Source organism: Sinohyriopsis cumingii, chromosome 8, assembly GCF_028554795.1.
Source record: "Sinohyriopsis cumingii isolate HCF-2022 chromosome 8, ASM2855479v2, whole genome shotgun sequence".
Lineage (NCBI taxonomy): Eukaryota > Metazoa > Mollusca > Bivalvia > Unionida > Unionidae > Sinohyriopsis > Sinohyriopsis cumingii.
Genome location: NC_142968.1, coordinates 10,116,383 through 10,141,045, shown reverse-complemented (window position 1 = coordinate 10,141,045; position 24,663 = coordinate 10,116,383). Strand labels below are relative to the sequence as shown.

At 35.6% G+C, this 24,663-nt stretch overlaps 1 protein-coding gene across 1 annotated transcript in view; it reads right to left on the bottom strand.

Moving 5' to 3' along the window:
* The window catches only part of LOC149792962 (tropomodulin-1-like), a 60,406-nt gene that overhangs the window by 20,143 nt on the left and 15,600 nt on the right, over window positions 1-24,663 (bottom strand). Inside the window, exons 2-6 of the mRNA XM_089966831.1 lie at window positions 20,586-20,736; window positions 16,600-16,756; window positions 11,781-11,894; window positions 6,042-6,131; window positions 5,456-5,586 (exon numbers count right to left, since the gene is read on the bottom strand). Of these exons, the coding sequence (XP_089822957.1) occupies window positions 5,456-5,586; window positions 6,042-6,131; window positions 11,781-11,894; window positions 16,600-16,756; window positions 20,586-20,714 (621 nt within the window). The 5' untranslated portion in view covers window positions 20,715-20,736. The remainder of the gene's footprint in view (window positions 1-5,455; window positions 5,587-6,041; window positions 6,132-11,780; window positions 11,895-16,599; window positions 16,757-20,585; window positions 20,737-24,663) is intronic.

Here is a 24,663-nt window from a genome sequence, read left to right as displayed (position 1 = left end):
CGTATTTAGTACTCCATAATCCACCGTGTCTTTCAAGAAATTCTGATCTTGTCGGTGACCATGAATATTTCTCTTTGGCAAAGTGGCTGGCAACTGATGGAACAGTAAAGCAATTACTGAGTAATTATTTTGCACTATCAGCATATTTCAACACAAGATTTTTCATTTCTTCGTGGAGATATTCTGCATGGTAAATGGCTCAGCTAGGTCATACAAACTGATCATAATTTCCACATTCAGAACTTTCAATCAACCACATGGATATAGGGTCACTCTTACTGATATTTCTGACAAAATCAAACATATCACCATTATAGAATTTAGCAGTTTGATTTCATGGAAATACTGTTACAGCTATTGTCCATGCATGTTCATTATGATCAAAGATTTCTATCAGAGCTCACTTTTATTATATTTCGATTTGTACAAAATCTCGCCAGTTATTGTTTTCACCCTTATTGGATATCTTAATTTCTTTTTCATCTCAGCAACATCTTTCATCATAGCTCCATGTTCCTTGACACAATCTAGAAATTCCATCGATATATGCAGCTGGCAAATATTTTTGCATTTTTCCAGCTTCGGTATAAAATGTTGCAGATAAAATAACCAGATCAGCATTTTCAAAGAAATACAAACAAAAACTAACATTAACATTTCAGTATCTCCTGACTGTGCCAGAGGCAGATAACGCCACTCCTGAATCTACTTTGGCTTTGTCTGCAAAAACACTCCAGATTAAGGGAGATAACTCTGTCAAGGATACCTAGAGAGATTAGTGAGTAGCCTTGCTTGTATTTTACAATAGCATTCACATATAAATGAATTATTTTTTGGGTTGGATTTTTGTGTTTTTTTTTTTTAAAATCTCTCATACGACATGTAACCAAATCAGCATTCAAACAATGAATAATATTTCAGTACTTCACTCCTGAAGTAAGACAGAAAACACTCCTATCTTAAAACAGAAAAATTAAATGTCCTTGGACAACATCAAGGGAAATAACTGTGCCAGTGATCAGTAAGCTTACAATAATAATACTAATAATGAGGACTTTGTACAGCGCCTAATCTTTAGAAGCTCTAAGTGCTTTACAACATTAGACAACACCTATAAGATAAAAAACATATAAGGATAAGATTACAAAAACAAACACCATGAAATCAGAAAACATTAAAAAAACATGCTGAGAATATTTAAGGTAGGAAACATTATTAGGTCTTTAAGTTTGTTCTTGCAGTCGAAATAAATGAGTTTTGAGAGCCCTCTTGAATGTGATCACTGTGTCTTTGTATCTAAGTTCAGTTGGCAATTCATTACAGCAATAAATGTTAAAAAATTGGCTGCTTTTCTTGTTTTTTTTAAAAAAAATATTCTTGCTTTTCTGACTTTGTCAGGTTACTTGCATTCTCCTGACTTTATCAGGGATAATAATAAGGAAAAAATGGACAGTGAATATGCCACGACCCCTGTGTTAGCTATTTCTGGATTTCCAAATATTAATGACTTTATATAACTTATAACACATATAGTAAGTTAAGCTCCAACTGATGATGCTCAAAATCCAATGGAAAAATATAATGATAACTGAAAATTCATGTACACAATCCCACCATGTCACTACGTGGTGGGTGCTATTTTGTACTCTCCCAGGGTTGATTTTGTGGGAGTTGTGCAAAAAAATTCAGTTATCAGCATAAATCTGTTGATTATAGAGAAGGGCCCCTGGTGGTGGTGGTGTATGTAAATATGTGTGTGTGTGTGTGTGCGTGATTTGGAATTGTAACATAGCTTTAACAATTGTTCAGTCATATCGCTATGATTTCTGCAGTGTGACAGTTTATAGTGATGTCTAGCACTGGGACATCATGCTGGTACCATTTTTGTAATCTTTGGTATGACTCGTCCAGGGACTGAACCCATGACCTGCCACATCCAAGGCGGATGCTCTAACCACATCGACACTGGAGCGGTTGAATGGTGGTGATAATATAATGATAAATCCAAACTGAATTTTAATTTAGCCGAATTGTTGTGACAATAGAATGATAAATTCAGACTGACTTGGATTAGCTACATTGTTGTGACAATGACAAATCCAAACTGACTTGGATTAACTAAATGGTGGTGGCAAAATAATGCTAAATTCATAGACTAAGCATTTTGATTCAGTACCAGTATGCTATTTCTTGTTACCAGCAATTTCCTCTTTGACCAGGAAAACTGTATTCTCTAAGTTTTAGAAGGCAATATTTCATTCATTTGTAATATTTAGATTATGTACTGTAAAAATGCCTTCCAAATTATTCCAATACATCAACCACTGAATTGATGTGAGTTCATCATTTTTAAGGGGTTCAAATTTTCATGAATTTTGTGGAGGTGACAAAAACTTTAGAATCTAAAGAGATCTTTCTACAAAGATAACAGAACAATTTTATAATGTTCTTTATGCAAAAACAATAATGATCTTTGTGTAGAAATAGGACAAATTAAATAATGATCCATGTGTTAGAAACAGGACCCAATCAAATAATGATCCTTGTGTAGAAACAGAACCCAATCAAATAATGATCTTTTTGTGCAGAAACAGGCCCCAGTCAAATCATGATCTTTTTGTGTAGAAACAGGACCCCAACAAATAATGATCCTTGTGAAGAAATAGGACCCAATCAAATATCGATATTTGTGTAGAAATAGGACACAATCAAATAATGATTCTTTTTTGTAAAAAGAGGACCCAATCAAATAATGATCATTATGTAAAAATAGGACCCAATCAAATAATGATCTTTGTATAGAAATAGGACCCAATCAAATAATGATCCTTGTGTAGAAACAGGATTTAATCAAATATTGACCCTTGTGTATAAACAGGACCCAATCAAATAATGATCCTTTTGTGTAGAAATATGACCCAAACAAATAATGATTTTTGTGTAGAAATAGGACCCAATTGAATAATGATCCTTGTGTAGAAACAGGATTTAATCAAATATTGACCCTTGTGTATAAACAGGACCCAATCAAATAATGATCCTTTTGTGTAGAAACATGACCCAATCAAATATCGATATTTGTGTAGAAATAGGACACAATCAAATAATGATCCTTGTGGAGAAACAGGATTTAATCAAATATTGACCCTTGTGTATAAACAGGACCCAATCAAATAATGATCCTTTTGTGTAGAAATATGACCCAATCAAATAATGATCTTTGTATAGAAACAGGACCCAATCAAATAATGATCTTTGTGTAAAACAGGACTGAATCAAATAAGGATCCTTGTGAAGAAACAGGACTGAATCAAACAACGATCCTTGTGTAGAAACAGGACCCTATCAAATAATGATCCTTGTGTAGAAATAGGACCCAACCAAATAATGATCTTTATGTAGAAATAAGACCCAATCAAATAATGATCTTTGTGTAAAAATAGGACCCAATCAAATAATGATCCTTTTGTGTAGAAATATGACCCAATCAAATAATGATCTTTGTGTAGAAATAGGACCCAATTAAATAATTATCATTGTGTAGAAACAGGACCAAATCAAATAATGATCTTTGCATAGAAATTGGACCCAATCAAATAATGATCCTTTTGTGTAGAAACAGGATCCAGTCTAATCATGATCTTTGTGTAGAAATAAGACCCAATCAAATAATGATCCAAGTGTAGAAATAGGACCCAATCAAATAATGATCTTTGTGTAGAAACAGGACTGAATCAAATAAGGATCCTTGTGAAGAAACAGGACTGAATCAAACAACGATCCTTGTGTAGAAACAGGACCCTATCAAATAATGATCCTTGTGTAGAAATAGGACCCAACCAAATAATGATCTTTGTGTAGAAATAAGACCCAATCAAATAATGATCTTTGTGTAAAAATATGACCCAATCAAATAATGATCTTTTTATGTAGAAATATGACCCAATCAAATAATGATCTTTGTGTAGAAATAGGACCCAATTAAATAATGATCACTGTGTAGAAACAGGACCAAATCAAATAATGATCTTTGCATAGAAATAGGAAACAATCAAATAATGATCCTTTTGTGCAGAAACAGGATCCAGTCAAATCGTAATCTTTGTGTAGAAATAAGACCCAATCAAATTATGATCCAAGTGTAGAAATAGGACCCAATCAAATAATGATTTTTGTGTAAAAATAGGACCAAATTAAATAATGATCATTTTGCAGAAATAGGACCCAATCAAATATAGATCCTTGTGTGGAAATAGGACCCAACAGATTAATGATCTTTGTGAAGAAATAATAAGACACTTTTATAATGACCTTTCTGCAAAAATGACAGGACCCCATATATGATCCTTTTGCAGAAACAATATGACTACCTTTATAACTTCCCACATTGAGGTCCTGATAAAAATGTTACTTTCCGTAAAAAGGCAAAAAATGATGAGGAAAATAAATGAAATCATGGTAATAGTTTTATTGAGATAACTCTAAGGAAGTCATAAATTTTGTCCTTTTCAAATGGATATAACTCTATAAAACACGATTCCCTTGATGAAACTCAAACTACAGCCTGAAAAGAATTTGCAGGAAGTCAAAATAAGGCTATTCTTCCTTTCCAATGCCAAGTGTTTAAACATGTTCTGATATTCTACATCAATAGCAAGATTTTCAAACTAGCTCTTTTGTTCAGGAGCAGTGATAGCAAAATATTTTCAAGCTGGCTGCTATGGTGGCCATATTGGATATAAGACTAGCATCATTTTCACTTAGGTTCAACTAGACATTATAAGACGTATTTTAAGGAATACCCATGTTGATCCACAAATCTATTCAGGAGTACTGATAACAAAATTTCAAGATGATTGCTGTGGCAGCCATATTGGACGGCAGATTGGCACCAAGTTTATTTAAGACCAGCTGGACATCAAAAGAATTTTTCTGGTGAAAACCCAATGTCAATACGACTTTCTGTTCATGAGAATTAGAATTAGAGACAACATGATTCTCAAGATGGCTGCAACAGCAGTCATAATGGATGTCAGACCAGCATCACTTTCGTGTATGAACAACTAGGCATCAGAAGTCTTTCAGTCAAAACCTTATGTTGATATGAGCGTTAATTCAAATGAAGCAGTGACAATGAGATTTTTTAAAAACAAATCCAGAGTAGTGATAAACATTTAAAGATGGCCACTGTTGCAGCCATGTTTGATGACCGAACTGTGCTATTTTCATTTTGGACCAACTAGAAAATGGAATGAAAGTGTTTTGAAAGCACTCATGGCAATCTTCAAAGCAGTTTAAGAGGAGGAACAATAATAAGCTTCTGTTAACGGATGGACAGATGGCAGACAACAGGCCATACCATAAAATCTTCTGGTCTATAGGTAGTAGAACTACAAAAATACAATTCAAATTCTAAATCATGCAATAACCTATTTTATATGAATAGCATTCTCACCTTGATATTATTTAAATTAAGGTGTTTCAGTTTCTGGTCATTCTCCTTTATCCTTTTCAGACTGTCCTCCACATCTGTGGGATTGGGTGGCTCCATTGGGAGTGGCAACAGATCTGCAGCTTTGGCTACCCCTGTTCAAATGCATAATTTCTGTTGTCAGTATCTTTCCTAGGCTAACATTTCAAATAAGAGTCTTTTCAGACTGAAAGTGAACATATTAAGATGTGAAAACGCTTGCTGTTTAAACATTACTTAAGTATTATTTCTTTTAATTTACATTTTTGTCTTTTCAAGTACTGATCAGAAATGAAAACATTTTCACAACTGAAAACTACCCTAAATCTCTTAAAATTAATGCTCAGACTACTAAAAGCTTCAAAACGAGTTGCCATGTGTAAATAAAAAGAAAGTTATTATTGTGTGAAAATAATGTAATATAATTTATTTTCAAATAATGAGTCAAAATTTGTCTGCGTATTGCTCTTACCATAAGCTCACTCTGTGATGTATGTTTGCGTGTGCCATCAATACAAGGTTTGCTTTAAAGCCATCTAAAAACATCTGAAAATGGATTAATGTGACTGACCTTTGAATCCACCACCAGCTTCAATCTCCTTCCCTTCCCATGATGCATAGTACTGAGTCTGGTTTAGCATTCCATGAAAACCAAGAACAGCTGTAACACAAAATGTCAATGACAATACAAATTTTTAAGATTAACGTGCACCATATGAAAAGAACAGCACTAAGACAAAAGTTCAGCATAATGTGCCTCATTTTTCAAAGGTTTTATATCCCAGCTGACCTATTTATCCCAGCTGACCTATTTATCCCAGCAGATTTCTATTATTAATCTCCTCTTGTTTTAGCTGTAATTTTAGCAACCGGCTCTAACATCAACAGTGTTGCATAAGCTCATTCAGTATGCAAATAGCTTTTTGTAGAAATAATGATCCTCTAATTAGGTGCCAAATTCAATGTGCATCTATACACTCAGATGGATGTTTTGCACATTGACTGAGATCACAATACTTTGTGCATACCTTCTCTATTGGTAAAATTCATATCTTGAATTATGGACCACATACTTGGGAAATGTATTATAGAAGATAAGGCGAAAATCACAGAAATAATCAGCTCTATGATAGCATAGCTTTCTGTTAACACAAAACCGGAAGCCTTACCACTGCAAAGTATAAACGTGGGGAGAACAATATTATACAAGTTTCCATTAAATAAAGTGACCAATGTAGAAGACATGTAACTTTCAACAAAATGTTCAACATATAACCTCTGATAATGCCAACAATGTGATACCTATGTATCATGTTTCTCTAACGATCCCACTAATATGATACCTGTCTTTCATTTCTCTGATGATGCCAGTAATGCATAACTTACGTCTTACATTTTACAATGTGAGACCAAAACATTCTACTGACAAAAGAGGTTTGAAGTCCAGAACATTCAATACCAGACAATATATAACTCCTTCACTATAAGACTTTTTATTATAACGCAGTTCCTATTATAAGATAGTTATGGTCGTGGCTCCATTTCATTAATTGGTATGGTCATGGCCCCAGTTCCACTAATTGGTACATATGGTCATCATTCCAATTTCATTAATTGGTATGGTCAAAGTCCCAGTTCCATTAATTGGTATGTATGGTCATCATTCTAATTTCATTAATTGGTATGGTCAAGGTTCTCAGTTCCATTAATTGGTATGTATGGTCATCATTCCAATTTCATTAATTGGTATGGTCAAGGTCCCAGTTCCATTAATTGGTATGTATGGTCATCATTCTAATTTCATTAATTGGTATGGTCAAGGTCCCAGTTCCATTAATTGTTATGTATGGTCATCATTCCAATTTCATTAATTGGCATGGTCAAGGTCCCAGTTCCATTAATTAGTATGTATGGTCATCATTCCAATTTCATTAATTGGTATGGTCAAGGTCCCAGTTCCATTAATTGTTATGTACGGTCATCATTCCAATTTCATTAATTGGTATGGTCAAGGTCCCAGTTCCATTAATTGGTATGTATGGTCATCATTCCAATTTCATTAATTGGTATGGTCAAGGTCCCAGTTCCATTAATTGGTATGTATGGTCATCGTTCCAATTTCATTAATTGGTATGGTCACTGTCCCAGTTCCATTAATTGGTATGTATGGTCATCATTCCACTTTCATAAATTGGTATGTATGGTTATGGCCTCAATTTCATTAATTGGTATTGTTATGGTTCCAATTCCATTAAATGAAATGGTCACTGTTTTAATTTCATTGATATGGTCTTGGTTCCAATCCATTAATTTATATTCATAATTCCAATTCCATTAATTGGTACGGTTGTGGTTCTAATTCCATTAATTGGTATGGTTCTGGTTCCAATTTCATTAACTGGTATAGTCCTGGTTCCAATTCCATTAATTGGCATGGTCCTGGTTCCAATTACATTAATTGGTATGATCAAGGTTCTAATTTCATTAACTGGCATGGTCCTGGTTCCAATTTCATTAATTGGCATGGTCATGGCACCAAATCTCATTAACTGGTAGTCAAGTTATATGTATAATATACATCATAATAAGGCAGTGTCTCTATAAGGTTTTATATTCCACTGCTCACACAGACTGTGTTATGATGAAGGAGTACTGTACCATAATGTTATGAGAGTAATGCACCATGGACAGTATTTTATGAGGGGGTACTAGGCCATGAATAGTTTTAATGAAGTACTGTACCATGGACAGGTTTATAAAGCAGGAGTACTGTAACATGAACAGTGTTATAATGAGTAAGTACTGTAACATGGGCACTGTTGTGAGTGAGTACTGTACCATGGACAGTGTTATGATTAGGGAGTACTGTACCATGGACAGCTAAATAATAAGGGAGTACTGTAACATAGTGTAATAATGAGTAAGTACTGTACCAGGGACAGTGTTATAATGAAGCGAGTAATGTACCATGGACAGCTAAATAATAAGGGAATACTGAAACAGTGTTATAATGAGTAAGTACTGTACCAGAGACAGTGTTATAATGAGTGAGTAATGTACCATGGACAGTGTTATAATGAGCAAGTAATGTAACAAGGACAGCTAAATAATAAGAGAGTACTGTAACCTTGTTATAACAAGTAATTACTGTAACATGGGCACTGTTGTGAGTACTGTACCATGGACAGTGTTACGATGAGGGAGTACTGTACCATGGACAGCTAAACAATAAGGGAGTACTGTAACATAGTGTTATAATGAGTAAGTACTGTACCAGGGACAGTGTTATAATGAGTAAGTACTGTACCAGGGACAGTGTTATAATGAGTAAGTGCTGTACCAGGGACAGTGTTATAATGAGTAAGTGCTGTACCAGGGACAGTGTTATAATGAGTAAGTAATGTACCATGGACAGTGTTATAATCAGTGAGTACTGTACCCTGGACAGTGTTATAAGTAAGTCTGTACCATGGACAGTTAGAATGAGTTAGTACTGTTGTTGTTGTAGGGTTTAATGTCATTTTTCAGCATATGATAGGCTATACATGGCAGCCAGTATTAATGGTGGAAGAAGAACCCGGGAAAACCCCGGAAAGAACCACAGACCCACGAAAAGCTACTGGCAATCTTTCTCACATAACCACATTTGGCTGAATCCGAGACTCGAACCCATGCAGACAGAGGTGAGATGGCAGTGATCCGTAATGGAGAGGGCTTTAGACCACTTGGCCGCTCCAGGCACCAGTGAGTACTATACCATGGTCATCTTTATAAATAGGAAGCACCAAACTATGTCAACACTGTCATAATTAAAAACTGGATATGCTTATGACATACTTTTTATCTACAATACTTTTTTCTTATGGTAAAAATCAAAATGTCAGCAGAGCTATTTAAAATCTACGAGATTTACAAGGACGTTAATCCTATATTTTTTAAAAAAAAGAACAGTCTTTGTAGTTGTAATAAGTTTACAGTTCTTATTAATTTTCTCCAAGAGAAGAATCTGAATAAAACAATTTTGTTATATAATTAATAAATGATGTCATGACAAGATATGATACAAGGATATCAATTAACAATTGTCAATGGATGGACAGTGGGACAGAACAGGTGATTCATGTGTAGTGTTGCCTCTAAGTGTAATTTAAAGATGGTCAAGTATCTTCCTGGGACAACCTCTGACAAAGATCTGGTATTTTTATGCATTCAAAACGTGTCCATGCATGTGTGTGTGTGTGTCTGTGTCTGATTTAGATTTTTAACCTTTTTTTAAAAACCAAGATGACATGGCACCAGCTAAGGAGAGCTGGGTGCAGTGCCTTAATGAAAACGGCTAAGTGCAATATTGCTATTATTACTAAAGGGTCTGAGCATTATCAAGCTTGTTATTTATGCCATCTTTTAATATCTGTCACAAATTAACTGCTAAATTTGAAGACCAATAACACTACCACTTCAACACAATGATGTCAACTTGTAAGCCCAAAGTACTTCAGGCTAGACCACAATTTCCAACAATACAATGTAATTTATTTATTATAGACATCCCATTGAAAAAGAAAGATATTTGATTGCTATTACAAATTTAACTACTATTTGTGAATTACGAAGGAACTGTTTGGAAAGAAATTACGTTTTAATTAAGAATATTGTACAAATCTTTACAAGTAACACGGATGAACACATATAAAATTATAACTTAAGCTTGTGCATACTGTTACATCATAAAGGTAAGGATTTATGAATGGGACTTTGGCAATGAATAAACTATTAATGGTAAGCATGGTGTAACAGTTTTGTTCATACTTAATTCATTCTTAATTTATGAATGGGACCTTGGCAGTGAATGAACTATTAATGGTAAGCATGGTGTAACAGTTTTGTTCATACTAAATTCATTCTTAATTTTAAAATAACGTCATACTGAATCATGAACACTTGATGCCATGGAAAAAAAATAGGATGCAACAAAAAGATAACTGTGGTACTTTTCATAGACCCAGAGTACAAGGATATGTATATTGCAGTCCATATGACCAGGGTACATGGATATGTAAAGTGCAGTCCACAAGACCAGAATACATGGATATGTACTGTGCAGACCACAGGACCAGAGTACATGGATATGTATAGTGCAGACCACAGCACCAGAGTACATGGATATGTACAGTGCAGTCCACAGCACCAGAGTACATGGATATGCAAAGTGAATTCCACAGGCCCAGAGAACATGGATATGTACAGTGCAGTTGACAGACCCAGAGTACATGGATATGTATTGTGTAGTCCACAGGACCAGAGTACATGGATATGGTGTTAAACCCCAAAACAACAATCATCTTTCAAGGAACTTGATGACATCAATTTCTCCCTCAACAACATCCTTGTTCCAGATCCGATATGTGACACAGCTGACAGAGTTGACCTGATCCAGGAAAATACTTTCCCTTTTTTTCAATGACTTTAAAGGCTTGATAAAAAGTTCTGTTAAGGGTCTGCATTGTAAATGAGCTATTTCAAGGAAATTGCATTTTGATGTGTCCACCATTTCTAGGCATCTTTAAAAGTAGTTCTCAAACTATGTTAAATGGTTCTGATTAAAAATGCCATGTTGCATCTAACCCAATAAATTAAACAATTTCCTGGATCAGCAAATGTGATGCATTTGCATAGGAAGGTGTGAGCTGGGTATATACTAATTTCATGTGACTGTCAATGACTCACCATCTCCAAATTCCCACTCTTGTCAAATGCTTACATAATGCCCATGAAAAATGCATCATTCCCGATCTTCTTCCTACCAGCTACCCCCCCCGCCCCGAATATGATGAGTGAGGTGTAATGCTGTGTATTAAAAGTTTCATTACAAATACAATACACTGTAATTGGAATATGAAATATCTATACTCAATTACAAGCGGAGTTCAACTGCAAAATTCCACAAAACCAAATCTGCCACTGTAACATCAGAATGCGTTGGCCAATCTGGATATATGCAGTTTGTTAGGAGTAACCAGTAAACAAACAACACACACCCAAATCTATCTAGTACACAATATGAGGCAGCAGATCAGGGGTACAAAACTGTTTGCAGTTAGACTCAACTTGTCTGCAAGACAGTGCATTTAAACCCTTGAAAGGGACCAGGCCAAGGGAAGATTGAAAGTAGGTGAGAGAATAATTACAGAAGAACAGGCAGACTGATGGTGACAATTAAATAGCCTTAATAGTGTTGGTTCCTTATTTCATCTCGAGCTAAGCACTGCTTATAAGTCGGATATAAGAAGGAGTCCATGTCATCAAGTACCTGCTAAATCCACTAGTTCTTCTTCTGAGGCCTGTTTTAAAATCTCATCCCACTCTGTTTCAATTTCAGAGTCTTCCACTGGTTTAGGCTCTTCTTTTTTCTTGTAAACTTTACCTAAAATTAAAGTAATTATATGAATGTTATAAACAAGTGTGCAGTGACTTGCCTGTGATCATCAAATTAATTATGCAGCTGCCAATTTAAACATGCAAAACAGGTAACCCTTGCATATCAGGCATATTATTATTTGTGCCAGAGTCACAGACATATATTACTTGGTGCCAGTCTTGGCTGAATAATTTATTAATAAGACCTTCACCACAAAAATCAAAACATAATCAACAACACTGTACTACGGCCAGTGGAAGCATGCTACCAAGGCATTATTGCACATTAGGTATGGAACACATAAAATGTACAGGAGTGGCTTATTTATTATGTTATCCTTTTAAGAAAATATCATATTCACCATATACTATGGAATCTTAGTGGTAACAAAAACATCAGTATGTTGTTGCCTGGCATCATTATCAGCCCAGATAGAATGAGATAATTCAGAATGGTCCAACTACAGGCCTATGGGCCAAATGTGGACTGTGACTAATTCAGAATGGTCCAACTACAGGCCTATGGGCCAAATGTGGACTGTGACTAATTCAGAATGGTCCAACTACAGGCCTATGGGCCAAATGTGGACTGTGACTAATTCAGAATGGTCCAACTACAGGCCTATGGGCCAAATGTGGACTGAGACTAATTCAGAATGGTCCAACTACAGGCCTACGGGCCAAATGTGGACTGTGACTAATTCAGAATGGTCCAACTACAGGCTATGGGCCAAATGTGGACTGTGACTAATTCAGAATGGTCCAACTACAGGCCTATGGGCCAAATGTGGACTGTGACTAATCCAGAATGGTCCAACTACAGGCCTATGGGCCAAATGTGGACTGTGACTTCTTTGTGGCCTGTGTTCATATAAAAGGTCAGTTCTATAATCATAGTATAATTTCAATGTGTGTGTGTGTGTGTGTGTGTGTGTTTATGTGTGTGTGTATGTATGTGTGTTTGTGTGCGAGTCCCGCAAACTTTATATTTCTTTGGTCCATGTGGCCCACAGTGTTGAATATGTTGGACCACCCTGAGATGATTAATCACAGACTAGACTACACTATTTGCTACCAAACACCCTAGTAGTTTGACATAAAATAAAATCCTTGTGAATATAAAACTGCACAAAAATCTTTCATTTCATTCATCATAATTTTAATCTGACTGTCCCTAAAACTGTCCTCTTGTTCATGTTTTAAACCAATCTGGAGTTCCTTAACTAACATGGTGACCATATTTGCACAGGCAAGTCTATTTTTCAAAACAACTGGAGTGATCTGGTTCATCATCTTTGATAGGTTCCAAAAAAGTATGTATATTTTTCTATAACTTTTAGAGTTACATTCATATGATGCACTCTACATAAGAGTTATTTTGTTCAATTTTTTAAATAGAAATATTAAAACGAGACATTGCAAATAATGGATACAGTGTTTGCCTTTTAGGTACATGTAGTCCAAGGATTTCAACCCTTCAATGAAAATGAACTTTTCAAGAACCAGAAAACAACAGCAAGCAGGCATATTGTTCACACAGAAAACTCCGGTCTGGCATTAAATGCTAATAAGATGACACTGTTAGGGACACCAGGGACAATAAGGTTAGAAATTGTAAATGAATCAATGAAATGGCTAAATTTTATGTAATTGTTATATCCTTGATGCTTTTCATTTTCAAAATCACTACGTTGGTTCAAACTGACAAGGGCGTTGGCAAACACTACCTCACTGATACTGGCATTATATGCACAGGGGGTATAAGATAATTTATATTCTGGTACTATGAGGAAATAAGATGATTCATCACAGGTTGGTACATTGATGTTGTCTGTGCGTACAGAGGAAATGAAATGATTTATTATAGACTGGTACTTTGATGTTGTCATTATGTGTACAAAGGAAATGAAATGATTTAATATAGACTGGTACTTTGATGTTGTCATGTGTACAAAGGAAATGAGATGATTTATCATAAACTGGTATTTTGATGTTGTTATTGTGTATACAGATGGAATGAGATGATTTATCAGAGACTGGTGCTTTGATGTTGTCATTGTGTATAGGTGGTGCTCTACAGTTTCGTATTTTGCACAGGCTTAGAATTTTAAAGAAAAAGAATTTCCATCAGCCTTCCTCACTGGTTATACTGGCTATTTAAAAATAACCTTGTACATCTTAGGTATAATTCAAAGAACCTTTAATTCCCTTTATTTTGGTGTATGATTGATGGGTGTAATATGGGTTATAGAGTATACAGCTTGGCCTTACTCCAGATGTGCACCTTTCAAAAAAGTGCTAGCTCCATTTGGTCATTTTCACTTCCTGAACTACAGAGGTAAATTGTATAAAAAAAGAGCTGATAATTTTTTTACATTTTATATATTTGGTAATTCATTCAATGCACTTTCAGAAGCTGGTAGTGTCTAGTTTGGCAAAATTCATTTTCCCTATTTTAACAGCTGCTATGGATAGTGTACTTTAGACTAATCCAGGCTGACTTTTTAGCACAAGGGAGCAGTCATTTTAGTTAGCAGTGTGCTTAGATCATGTAAAATTTCCAAAAGTACAATATCCAAAGAAATATCATCCACATTACATTAATGTAGCATAGAGGTATGTCAACATTCTCTCCACTGTGCATGTTTTAAATGCAAACAACTTCACCTTACATACGTCACTCTCTCAAAAGTACAGAATAACTGGTGAGCGCCCCCATACAGATGGAATGAGATGATTTATCATAGACTGGTACTCTGATGTTGTCATTGTGCGTACAGATGGAATGAGATGATTTATCACAGACTGGTACTTTGATGTTGTCATTGTGTGTATAGAGGGAATGAGATGATTTATCATAGATTGGTACTCTGCTGTTGATATTTAAACAGTCAACCTTGCATATTAGGCTTGAAAAATTTCAACTGATAAATTCCAGACTAGATCAATATGCCAAATACCTCCCATTTCCTTAAGTGCCAGATAATGCCTCATGCTTCAAAATGCCAAGTTCTTGTGGGTTGGTGGTTCTTTCCGGGGTTTTCCCGGGTTCTTCCTCCACCATTAATACTGGCCGCCATGTATAGCCTATCATGTGCTGAAAAATGGCATTAAACCCTACGACAACAACAGCAATCAAAATGCCAAGAGCTTGATAATGCTTGTATTACAATAATGCAAGTGTCCATGGAAGGAAAGATCAACAAAATGTCCCTTTAAGGGACCAACGTTATACTGGCGGAAAAATATTTCAAGAAATTCAAGATAAGACCATAAGCAACTTTTAAATACTGAGTGTTGATAGCTTTAACAATTTTTCAGTCATATCGCTACAACGTCTGCAGTGTAGCAGTTTATAGTGATGTCTAGCACTGGGGCATCATGTCACAGACATGTAGCATTATGTCCCACCAAGTCACATTATCCTGGCACAAGGTCGACCAGTCCTAACACTAACCTCTTAATGCAGAGCGCCTAGCAAGGTAGCTGCTAGTACCCTTTTATAAGTCTTTGGTAAGACACAGCTGGGGTTCGAAACCATGACCTCTCGCAGCTGAGGAAGACGCTCTAACCATTTAGGCCACCGGAATGTTCCCCTGATTTTGAGGACAGAGTGGCAGAATATATTCCAATTTCAGGAGCTAATACAGACTAGATCTTGCCATTTACGGTGATAAAAAAAAGCTGGTTCCAACAAATGCTGATTCTATTCCATGTCATCATTTACAGCAGATTTTCATGGATCTGTGTTGTCAAATCCATAACACAGACTCTAATTTAATATTATCATGTACCAAGATTTATAAATCCACCTCCTATATTGGCCTGGTCCTCTGCACATATAAATCTTGAGGTTAGCATTCCACTTGCATCACTATTTTAGCATCAATTTTTAATACATTATAGTCTTTTTTTTTTTTTACTGCATCCATCCTTAATGTCATCACAGGGGTCTGATACGTATCTTCACACATGGATATGGTATGGTGTAAGTATAAAAATATACACTACACTGAGCTAATTATGTGACAGGCCCTTATAGCAATCATTATTTTGAAAATGAACGGAAAAAATGTATCATGCACTGAATATATTTGTATGAAAACCAATGACAGTGTATCCTTAATGATAAACTGATAAATAAGACATAACAGGACACATTTCAGGCTGGTATACAGTTCATTTTGAGAACACAGACTAAAGTGCATTCTAAATGGTTTGCTAGTGTGCTGGATCTGAAACAAGACTATGTATAGGCACCAGTGAAACTGCACTACAGAGAAAACATAATCACATATTTCAATTGGGATTTTAAAATGTGACACTCTGACATGATAAAGCCACTGTATAAAATGACAACCATGAAAATAGTTATAGTGAAAAATCAGCGACTGTTTCTATAGCAGCTGTCCCCTTTTCACATATTTATAGGAATAAATATTAAAAAGATAAATTTTATCAGTAACAGACCTGGATGCATCAAATTTGTTACTAAATTGATTAATGAGCTTAGAGTATCTTTTTTCTAACTTTTCACCCTCCTATTTGATGGGCAGATGATTATTAATGCATTGTAGTGAAACAAGAGGTGGGGGAATGGCATGAAATGAAAGCAGGCTTTCCTGAAATGTTTTGATGAAATGACAGACTCGAGTATGACTATCCCACATGAAGCACCCACTAGTGTAGAAATTCACGGATAGTAAACAAACCTCTTAACTCCTTAATAAATGGCTTGAATTGCTCCCAGTCCTTCTCTTCCCTTGCCTTCTTTTCTAAGAAGTCCAACAATTTCTTTCGATCAAACTTTCCTGTGGGTTGTTTCTTTGTCTGATCTTTCATGCGTTCTGAGGGTGGCAGCAGGGCATTCTGACAGAAAAAATGTTCAGTACAGTAAAACCTGCATGTAAAGGACAGTCAAGAGAAATGGAAAATTGTTCTTCCAGGAAAGATGTCCTTAAATATTGGGTCATTATACTTTATACACTGAAAAGCTCAAGTGTTCATAAAATGCAAAAAAGTGTAAGCTTTAAAGGATATGTCAAAATCCAGAAGCAGGGAAACTAAACAATCATACTTTGAAATGTAAATATTTTAACTGAAAACACAATTAACATTGTACTAAATTTGAGGCCCATTACAGCGCATGCGATTTTTCTTTTCTCCTTGCTTCATGATGGGTTATTTAAGTCCCGCCATACTCACTATACAATAATGTGCTGCATTGGAGGGTATATATCAACAAATTACCAGCACACCTTGGCAGGTACGCATTTGTCAATTATACCATTAAGGGGGATGGTCAACATTAATGATTGACATTTCAATAGCCGATGCATGAAAAACAATCCACCCATAGAAAGATGGACACCAAAGTGATTAACAATCAGACACTGTTTGAAAAATCAGTCATCTTTATGATGATTATATCTGAACAATAAAAAAAATTATGTTAAAAGTCTTGTATATTCAATAATGTGTGCTTAGTAAAGGTTGATATGCTTCTATTTTAACATTTTTCCTCTTTTGAAAGAAATCTGAACAAACACATTTCATTTGCTCTTTAAGAGCAAAAATTTATCCTGTTGTTACAGTGGAAAAGTAATCCTTTTTGATATGACCAGTTTAATTCCAAATGACAACCTAAGCTATATACAATAAATAAATACAAAAGGCCCTCTAACAGACTGACAATCCACTGTCTGGAAAAGTATTTTCTGGAATTCAAGATGAGACTATTTCTTCCGTTACCTCTCTCCCTACCATTGATTTGTATATTTGCTATATGCATGTGCCTTGCCTCTGCAGTGATAAATCAATCTGCCTGAAAACAAGAACTGATATTAACAGATGTATCCACTTGCCTATTGCATGCTTTACACCTCAGTGATATACCAATCTGCTCTATACATTCATGTTACAATCTAAGTCATCAATAATGGGCAGTAAAAGGGCACACAACCAATCAAAATAGAGCTAACAGAAAATGACGGTTTATGCTGTGAAAGATGTCATATGGCTACTAAATATGGGGATTTTCTGTAACACACGATTTCTAGTTATTACATGTGGTTGTTGACAGTGGTAACAAAGGCTTTTGCTAGCGATTTGGAATCACAAATTTCAGATTTTTTTTGAGGATGAGATTGATGATACTGATCTAGGAAGTCTTGGCGGTGACAATGAATTATCACCTTTGTCCAGTCTGTCAGAAATTGTGATAGAATATGATGATGAAGACAGTGCGTGTGTGTGATTTGGAATTTTAACATAGCTTTAACAATTTTTCAGTCATACTGCTACAATGTCTGCAGTGTGGCAGTGTATAGTGATGTCTAGCACTGGGGCATCATGCCGCAGACATGTAGCATCATGTTCCATCCAGTCGCATTATTCTGACAACAGGCCAACCAGTCCTAACACTAAACTCTTAATGCTGAGTGCCGAGCAAGGCAGATGTTAGTACCATTTTTATAAGTCTTTGGTATGACTCGGCCGGGGATCGAACTCATGACCTCCTGCATCCGAGGCATCTGATCTAACCACTAGGCCACCAAAGCGGTATATGAAGACAGTGCAGTGTGGATAAGAAAGCCACATGCTCTGCAAGTCATTGAGTTCAATAAAATATTGGTCCCATTTTCATTTTGGGAGAGAGTGAAAAGAATAAAGATATTTTTCCATGGTATTAAATGAAAGAAATGTGGCTGAAACTAACTATGCTGCAAAATTGAAAGAAAATAAAAATAATTTGTCCACATGCTCAAGTCATCACTGAAAAGTTATCGTTTGGCTACAGAATCATCAGGCCCTGTTAGTCAGCCCAAAAATCAGCTGCAATAGTGACTGCATCTACAATAAAGAGCAGTGAGCCACTATAGCAGCTCTAGTATTTAAAGAGTTAACAGAGTGCTGAAACCATATTAAATATTCTTCAGGGATAACAAAATTTTCAAACTACATATTAGACGTCAGCCTGGTTTCATTTAAAATTTTCAAGATGGATGGCAACATTCAAAATCAGATCAGCACCATTTCCATTTAGTAACAACTAGTCTCATAAGAAGCCCTATGGTGAAAGCAAAATGTCAATAACACCAGCCATGTAGAAAGAGATAATATTTTCAAGATAGCCATGGTGGCAATTATATTACAAGTGGGATCAGCACCAGTTTCGATTATGACCCAACAGACACCATAAGAAGTCTTTATGGTGAAGTCTTAAAGTGAAAACCCAATGTTGATGTGAGCATTCAGTGAGGCAAAATTGTGATAAGATTTTCCAGATGACGACTACAGCAGGCATATTCAATGTGTGAATGGCACCATTTGGATATATTACATTCATGAAAATTAGCAATAACAATATTTTCAAGATGGCCACTGTAGCAGCCATATTGGACATTAGATTGACACCATTTTCATTTAGGACCATTAGGTTGACACCATTTTCATTTAGGACCATTAGGCATCACAAGATGTCTTCTGGTAAATACCCTAGGGTAAAATTGCATTTTGTTCAAATAGTGATAACAAGATTTTCCAGATGGCCACTGTGGCAGCCATATTGGACATCAGATCGTCACTATTAAGACCAACCAGACATCAAAAACAGTTATTCAGTAAAACAAAAACATGCTGATATGACTACCCCATTCAGGACAAGTAGCAACAAAATTTTCAAGCTGACCACTATGACAGTGACACTGGCCATCAGGTCAGCACCATTTTCAATAGCATCCACCAAACATCTTAAAAAAAATCTTCTGGTGAAAAGCCAATATCAGTGTGACTTTCCATTTTGTAGGAGTAGCAATAACATGATTTCAAGGTGGCCCCTGTTATTATACTATATTGGATTATATCAAATTGACGTTATTTTAATTCAGGGCCAAGTAGACATCATATGAAGTCTTTCAGTAAAAACACGTTGATATGACAATCAATTCTGGAGTAGCAATAAAATAGATTTTCAAGACAGCCACTGTCATCCTTTTTCTGAAAAATACGCATGACAAGATTTTCAATATGGTCACTTTGCCAGCCATATTAGATATCCAAGAAGCACAAGTTTCACTTAGGATGAGTGTGTGCATGTAAAGTTTCATTGCAACCTTCAAAGCAGTTTAGAAGGATAGAGATAACAAACATGTGCAAACAGATGGAAGGGTGATGGATGATAGACAACAGAACATCCCATATGTTCTTCTGGTCTATGACCAACAGAGCTAAGAGAAACGACTTAACTGATCCTGAAATGCAAACCTTGTGCTTAGTTATTAAGCATTAATGACAGTGTATGCAGTCAACAACAGCCACAAAGCTGAATATACACAACGTTGAGCTATATGTAGTTGATCTTGTTTTGGGTTTAATGTCACTGCTCAGCGCTTTATAACTGTGCGGATGGTGGTGGGTGGGGGTGCAAGTACAGCAGGGACAGCATGAGTGTATGAATATGCAACAAAATCAAAGGGGAAACGTAACAGTGAGTCATTCATTAAGTAGCTGTATGATTTGCACAGAAAAATGATAGCTTCTTCATTTGAATTACTAGTAAGAAAAATTCCTGGAATCTCGAAAGGTCTGTGCAATGTGTACATCTGAACATGCATAGAATTAAATTACTATTCTTCAACATCAAAGGTCACTCTGGTGAAATACTGGTGAGCCAGTTAAAGGGTAAAACAATAATTACATCTGGATCAAAATCCCCATTAAGCTCATCTATCTCTTCTGCCGTCAGCTGGGCCAAAAGTTCATCAATGTTTTCAAGATCGATGTCTGGAAACTCAGATTTCAACTGTACTGGAAATGCCGTCGTCATGATGAAGCCCTTCTCTTGTTATCTGAAATGTACACATCATGTATTATATTCATGTGTTTTGGTGAAAAGAAGTTCGCTCTCCCCATGGTTCTTATACTGTGCATAAATTAGACCAGGCAAAATAAAGATAAATGATCATTAATGCTGATTATAGACAGTCACTGCAGTTTGCTATAAATTCCGTCCCAACTTAAAGAACTGTGATCTGAATAGCAGACAGTTATTTCAGCAAGCAAGGAAATAATAGAAAACAGTCCTGTATTCAGACTCTATAGTGACTCATTCAAAGCGTGTAAAGCTAGGAAAGTGAAACTGCAGAAATTAATAAATTCACAATGCATGTGCTTAATAAACAAGTTATAGGGAAAAGTATTTGTGAACCCTGCATTCTCTGAGCTATAGAAATATGTGTACAAATATGTATAAACTGTCTGGTCTTTTAATTTTAATTCTGAACACATGAAAATTCCACTAGGTCAGTCCTCATTATGCGAGATTTTGTTGGTGATCTTCTCTTTTATATGATCGATTTCTACAGATTAAGTAAAATTAACGTACTGTGCAGGAAATAAGCCAGTTCTAAGTGACTGTAAAGGGTTTTGTAATTCATATATGCCAGATTTTAGCAGATACAGAGATTAATACACTTGTTAATCAATTCTCAATGTCTAATTACTGTTTGATGAAAAGATGAATTACACTCGTGCAAACTGATACCATGCTTTGATAAGCATGACTGTACACATTCACTCCATTGTATTTTAAATCGTTCTACAATATTTGGAACAGCTGCATTTGATCAAATGCATGCACATGTATCATATTAAGAAAAACAATGCTAAAATTTTCTGATTTATTTTGCTTGTCACAAGAATGTTCTCCCATGTCAATTATCACACATCACAAATTCAGCTATTTTTGGGGCTATTATGCCTATTCTTTTTCTAGCAATTATCATGTGTACTTTCTTGATTGCAACTTGAAATTATTTCTTTGGTGCCAAACATATGGCTGCAGACAAACCTGTTTCTGCTGCAGCGTTGCTGATTTCACCTATAATGCTTGTGGCTTGTGAGTGAGGTTTCTTGTCAGTGGCTTGTGTGAGGTCTTTTGTCAGTGGCTTGTGTGTGAGGTTACTTGTGAGTGACTTGTTAGTGAGGTTTCTTGTCAGTGGCTTGTGAGTTTTCTCATCAAATAATCATATCAATGCAAACCATTGTCGATGTTTCAAACACAATGCAATTGTTGATAGTGATGAATGAAAATTAAGAACTTAAGGATTTTGATCCTAAACATGAAATGGAGAGGTATGGTTAAGCTTGGTTTAAGAAAAATGTGAATGTAGTATGTGTTGCTTCAGATGAAATGAAAACAAATAAAAGAAATATAGTCCTTTGTTTCTACCTCCAGAGTACTGGCACATTTATTGATCTGAAATTGAATTAAGCCAACCAAATAGTAAATACCAAAAAATATGTAACCTCTACCTTGATTTCTCCTAGCTGCACATAAAAATAAAGAATGGCAAAGTAAAGCCATTGAGAATTGATTTAGTTGTAGCATCACAATACAAATTTTATAAGTTTTCAAATGCCTCAGATTTTCAGTCTTTAAATATAACAGTATTTCACAAAGTAAAGCCATTGAGAATTGATTTAGTTGTAGCATCACAATACAAATTTTACAAGTTTTCAAATGCCTCAGATTTTCAGTCTTTAAATATAACAGTATTTCACAATGAAAGAGCATGACCCATGACGACTTATTTATACACATAATATTCTGAATTATTGCAAGGATAATGGGTTTTGTTTCTGCGCTGCTATTTTAAGTGGTGGGACTCCAATATTTTTTAACTGCTCCAGTGGTTTTAAGTGGTTAGAGCATCCGCCTTGGATGCGGGAGGTCATGGGTTCGATCCATGGCAGTCATACCAAAGACTTATAAAAATGGTACTAACAGCTGCCTTGCTAGGTGCTCAGCATTAAGAGGTTAGTGTTTGGACTGGTCAGCCTGGTGTCAGGATAATGTGACACACACACACACACCAATATTTTTCAAGAAAGGAGTCATGGACAGCAACTTTAAAATAGTTTGGAAAACACTGTTAGAATGTTGGAGTACTGCATCTGGTCATGTCCTTAGTGTATTCTGTTTCTGGGTACTGCACCTGCTCTTTTACTGAGTAAATCCTGTCTCAAGAGTACTGCATCTGCTCATGTTCTAAATGGAGCCTGTCTTAGAGTACACAGTTTCTGACAATTTAGGTACAACAATCTTGGGACTGTAGTGATCTTGTTTTATATTGTAACATAAATGAACCAATAAAAACAAATTAGTATGCAGTTGGAGACTGTACTACCAGAACATGTGCATTTGCAAGCAACAGATGTGCCACTTGCATGTTTGATTTGATTTCCCCTGTTGTTTAGATCATTTTGAAGGCTTTCAATCCAGATTAATGTATTCACAATTTCCCAATAACCATCACTTTTCTTAGCTATGAAAGCCACATGCCATTTTTTCACAAATGTTTATATTGTTTTTTAAAAAACCGTGGCACAACTTTAAAACTGTAAGAGGTAAATGAAAACTGATACACAGGTCTGCTAATATAGGTAAGACTATATGACTTAGCAAAATGGGAAGAAATCTTGAAAATTTTTGCTACATTAAGAAATGGTGTGGAAAAAAAATTGAATGTGAGACATGCTCATACATGTGAACCTGTCACATGGCACAACAACAACAAAAAATAAATTATACCAATTTACCTTGGCTTTTCATATGAAGTTATACTGGTCACCATGTCTAACCTGTTGTGTGCTGAAAAACCATTAAAACAACAGCATCATGCCTAGGATGAATGAGGTCTTTGTCTATAATACTAGTAAGTAATATTCACTTCCCAGATCTGATGTCAGTATTAAATAGTGGAGTGTGATGATAATGACAACAAAGCTGTCTGCCAAAAACAGGCTTCACATAAAAAAAGGGTGTGGTCATATAATGTACAAGATCGTGCTTCGTGTGGAGAAAACCGTAGAGACATTAAAACAACACTAGACGCAAACAGTATCAACCTTGACCAGTTTTGGCAGATAGTCAGCAATCTGAATCTACTCATAGTCATCGCCAGGAAATGATTTAGACTTCTTGCTGGACATGGCAAAGTTGTATTGACATTGTCACATTCCACTGGCAGACACTAAATGGATATTTTACATTCTGAGGAAAATCCAGACTGACTTCAGAGACAACCTGGGTCCAGTAACAGCACACCATTTCCAAAGTGTTTAACAATGTGGAATTCAACCAATACAGTGCACTAAACAAACTCCTAACAAATGCCAACATTACTTATGGTACATATAAGATTATGAATGACAACAGTTTACTGTGCATACCATTTTCTTTTAATATTTAAAAAAGTAAATTTGTTCCATGGTTGTATTTTTGTCCATTTACATGCTAAAATTCTGTGTGTGAAAACCCCCCTCCCTCCTTCTAAGGTCAAAATTCCTGACCCAATTTTACAAATGTCTTGACCTGTCCTGAATTGACCTGTCTTTTCTGTCACATGTATGCATGCTCCAATGATTTATATCTTTGCTTTATGTAAATCCATCCATTGTGAGGTTAGCCCAATTACACATTACAATTGCGAAGTGTAATAGGTAGCAGTCAGTGAATAGATGGCATCCAAGACCTATAAAAGGTCCATAAATGTACTAATTTGTAAGTATAATTGTAGATCAGTCAGCACTGGACTGGTGTATATTTTGCAACACACCAAAGCCTTTCTTGATATGTTTCTATGCAAACCAATTATCTCCATAGGCTTGATTAGCCACAATAATAATCTATCTAAAAAGGTAAGTGTTTGGCTAGATGCTCTTGGAAAATGTGTCACAGTGTCAGATGAAGTTTCCAACATTTGCTCTAAACC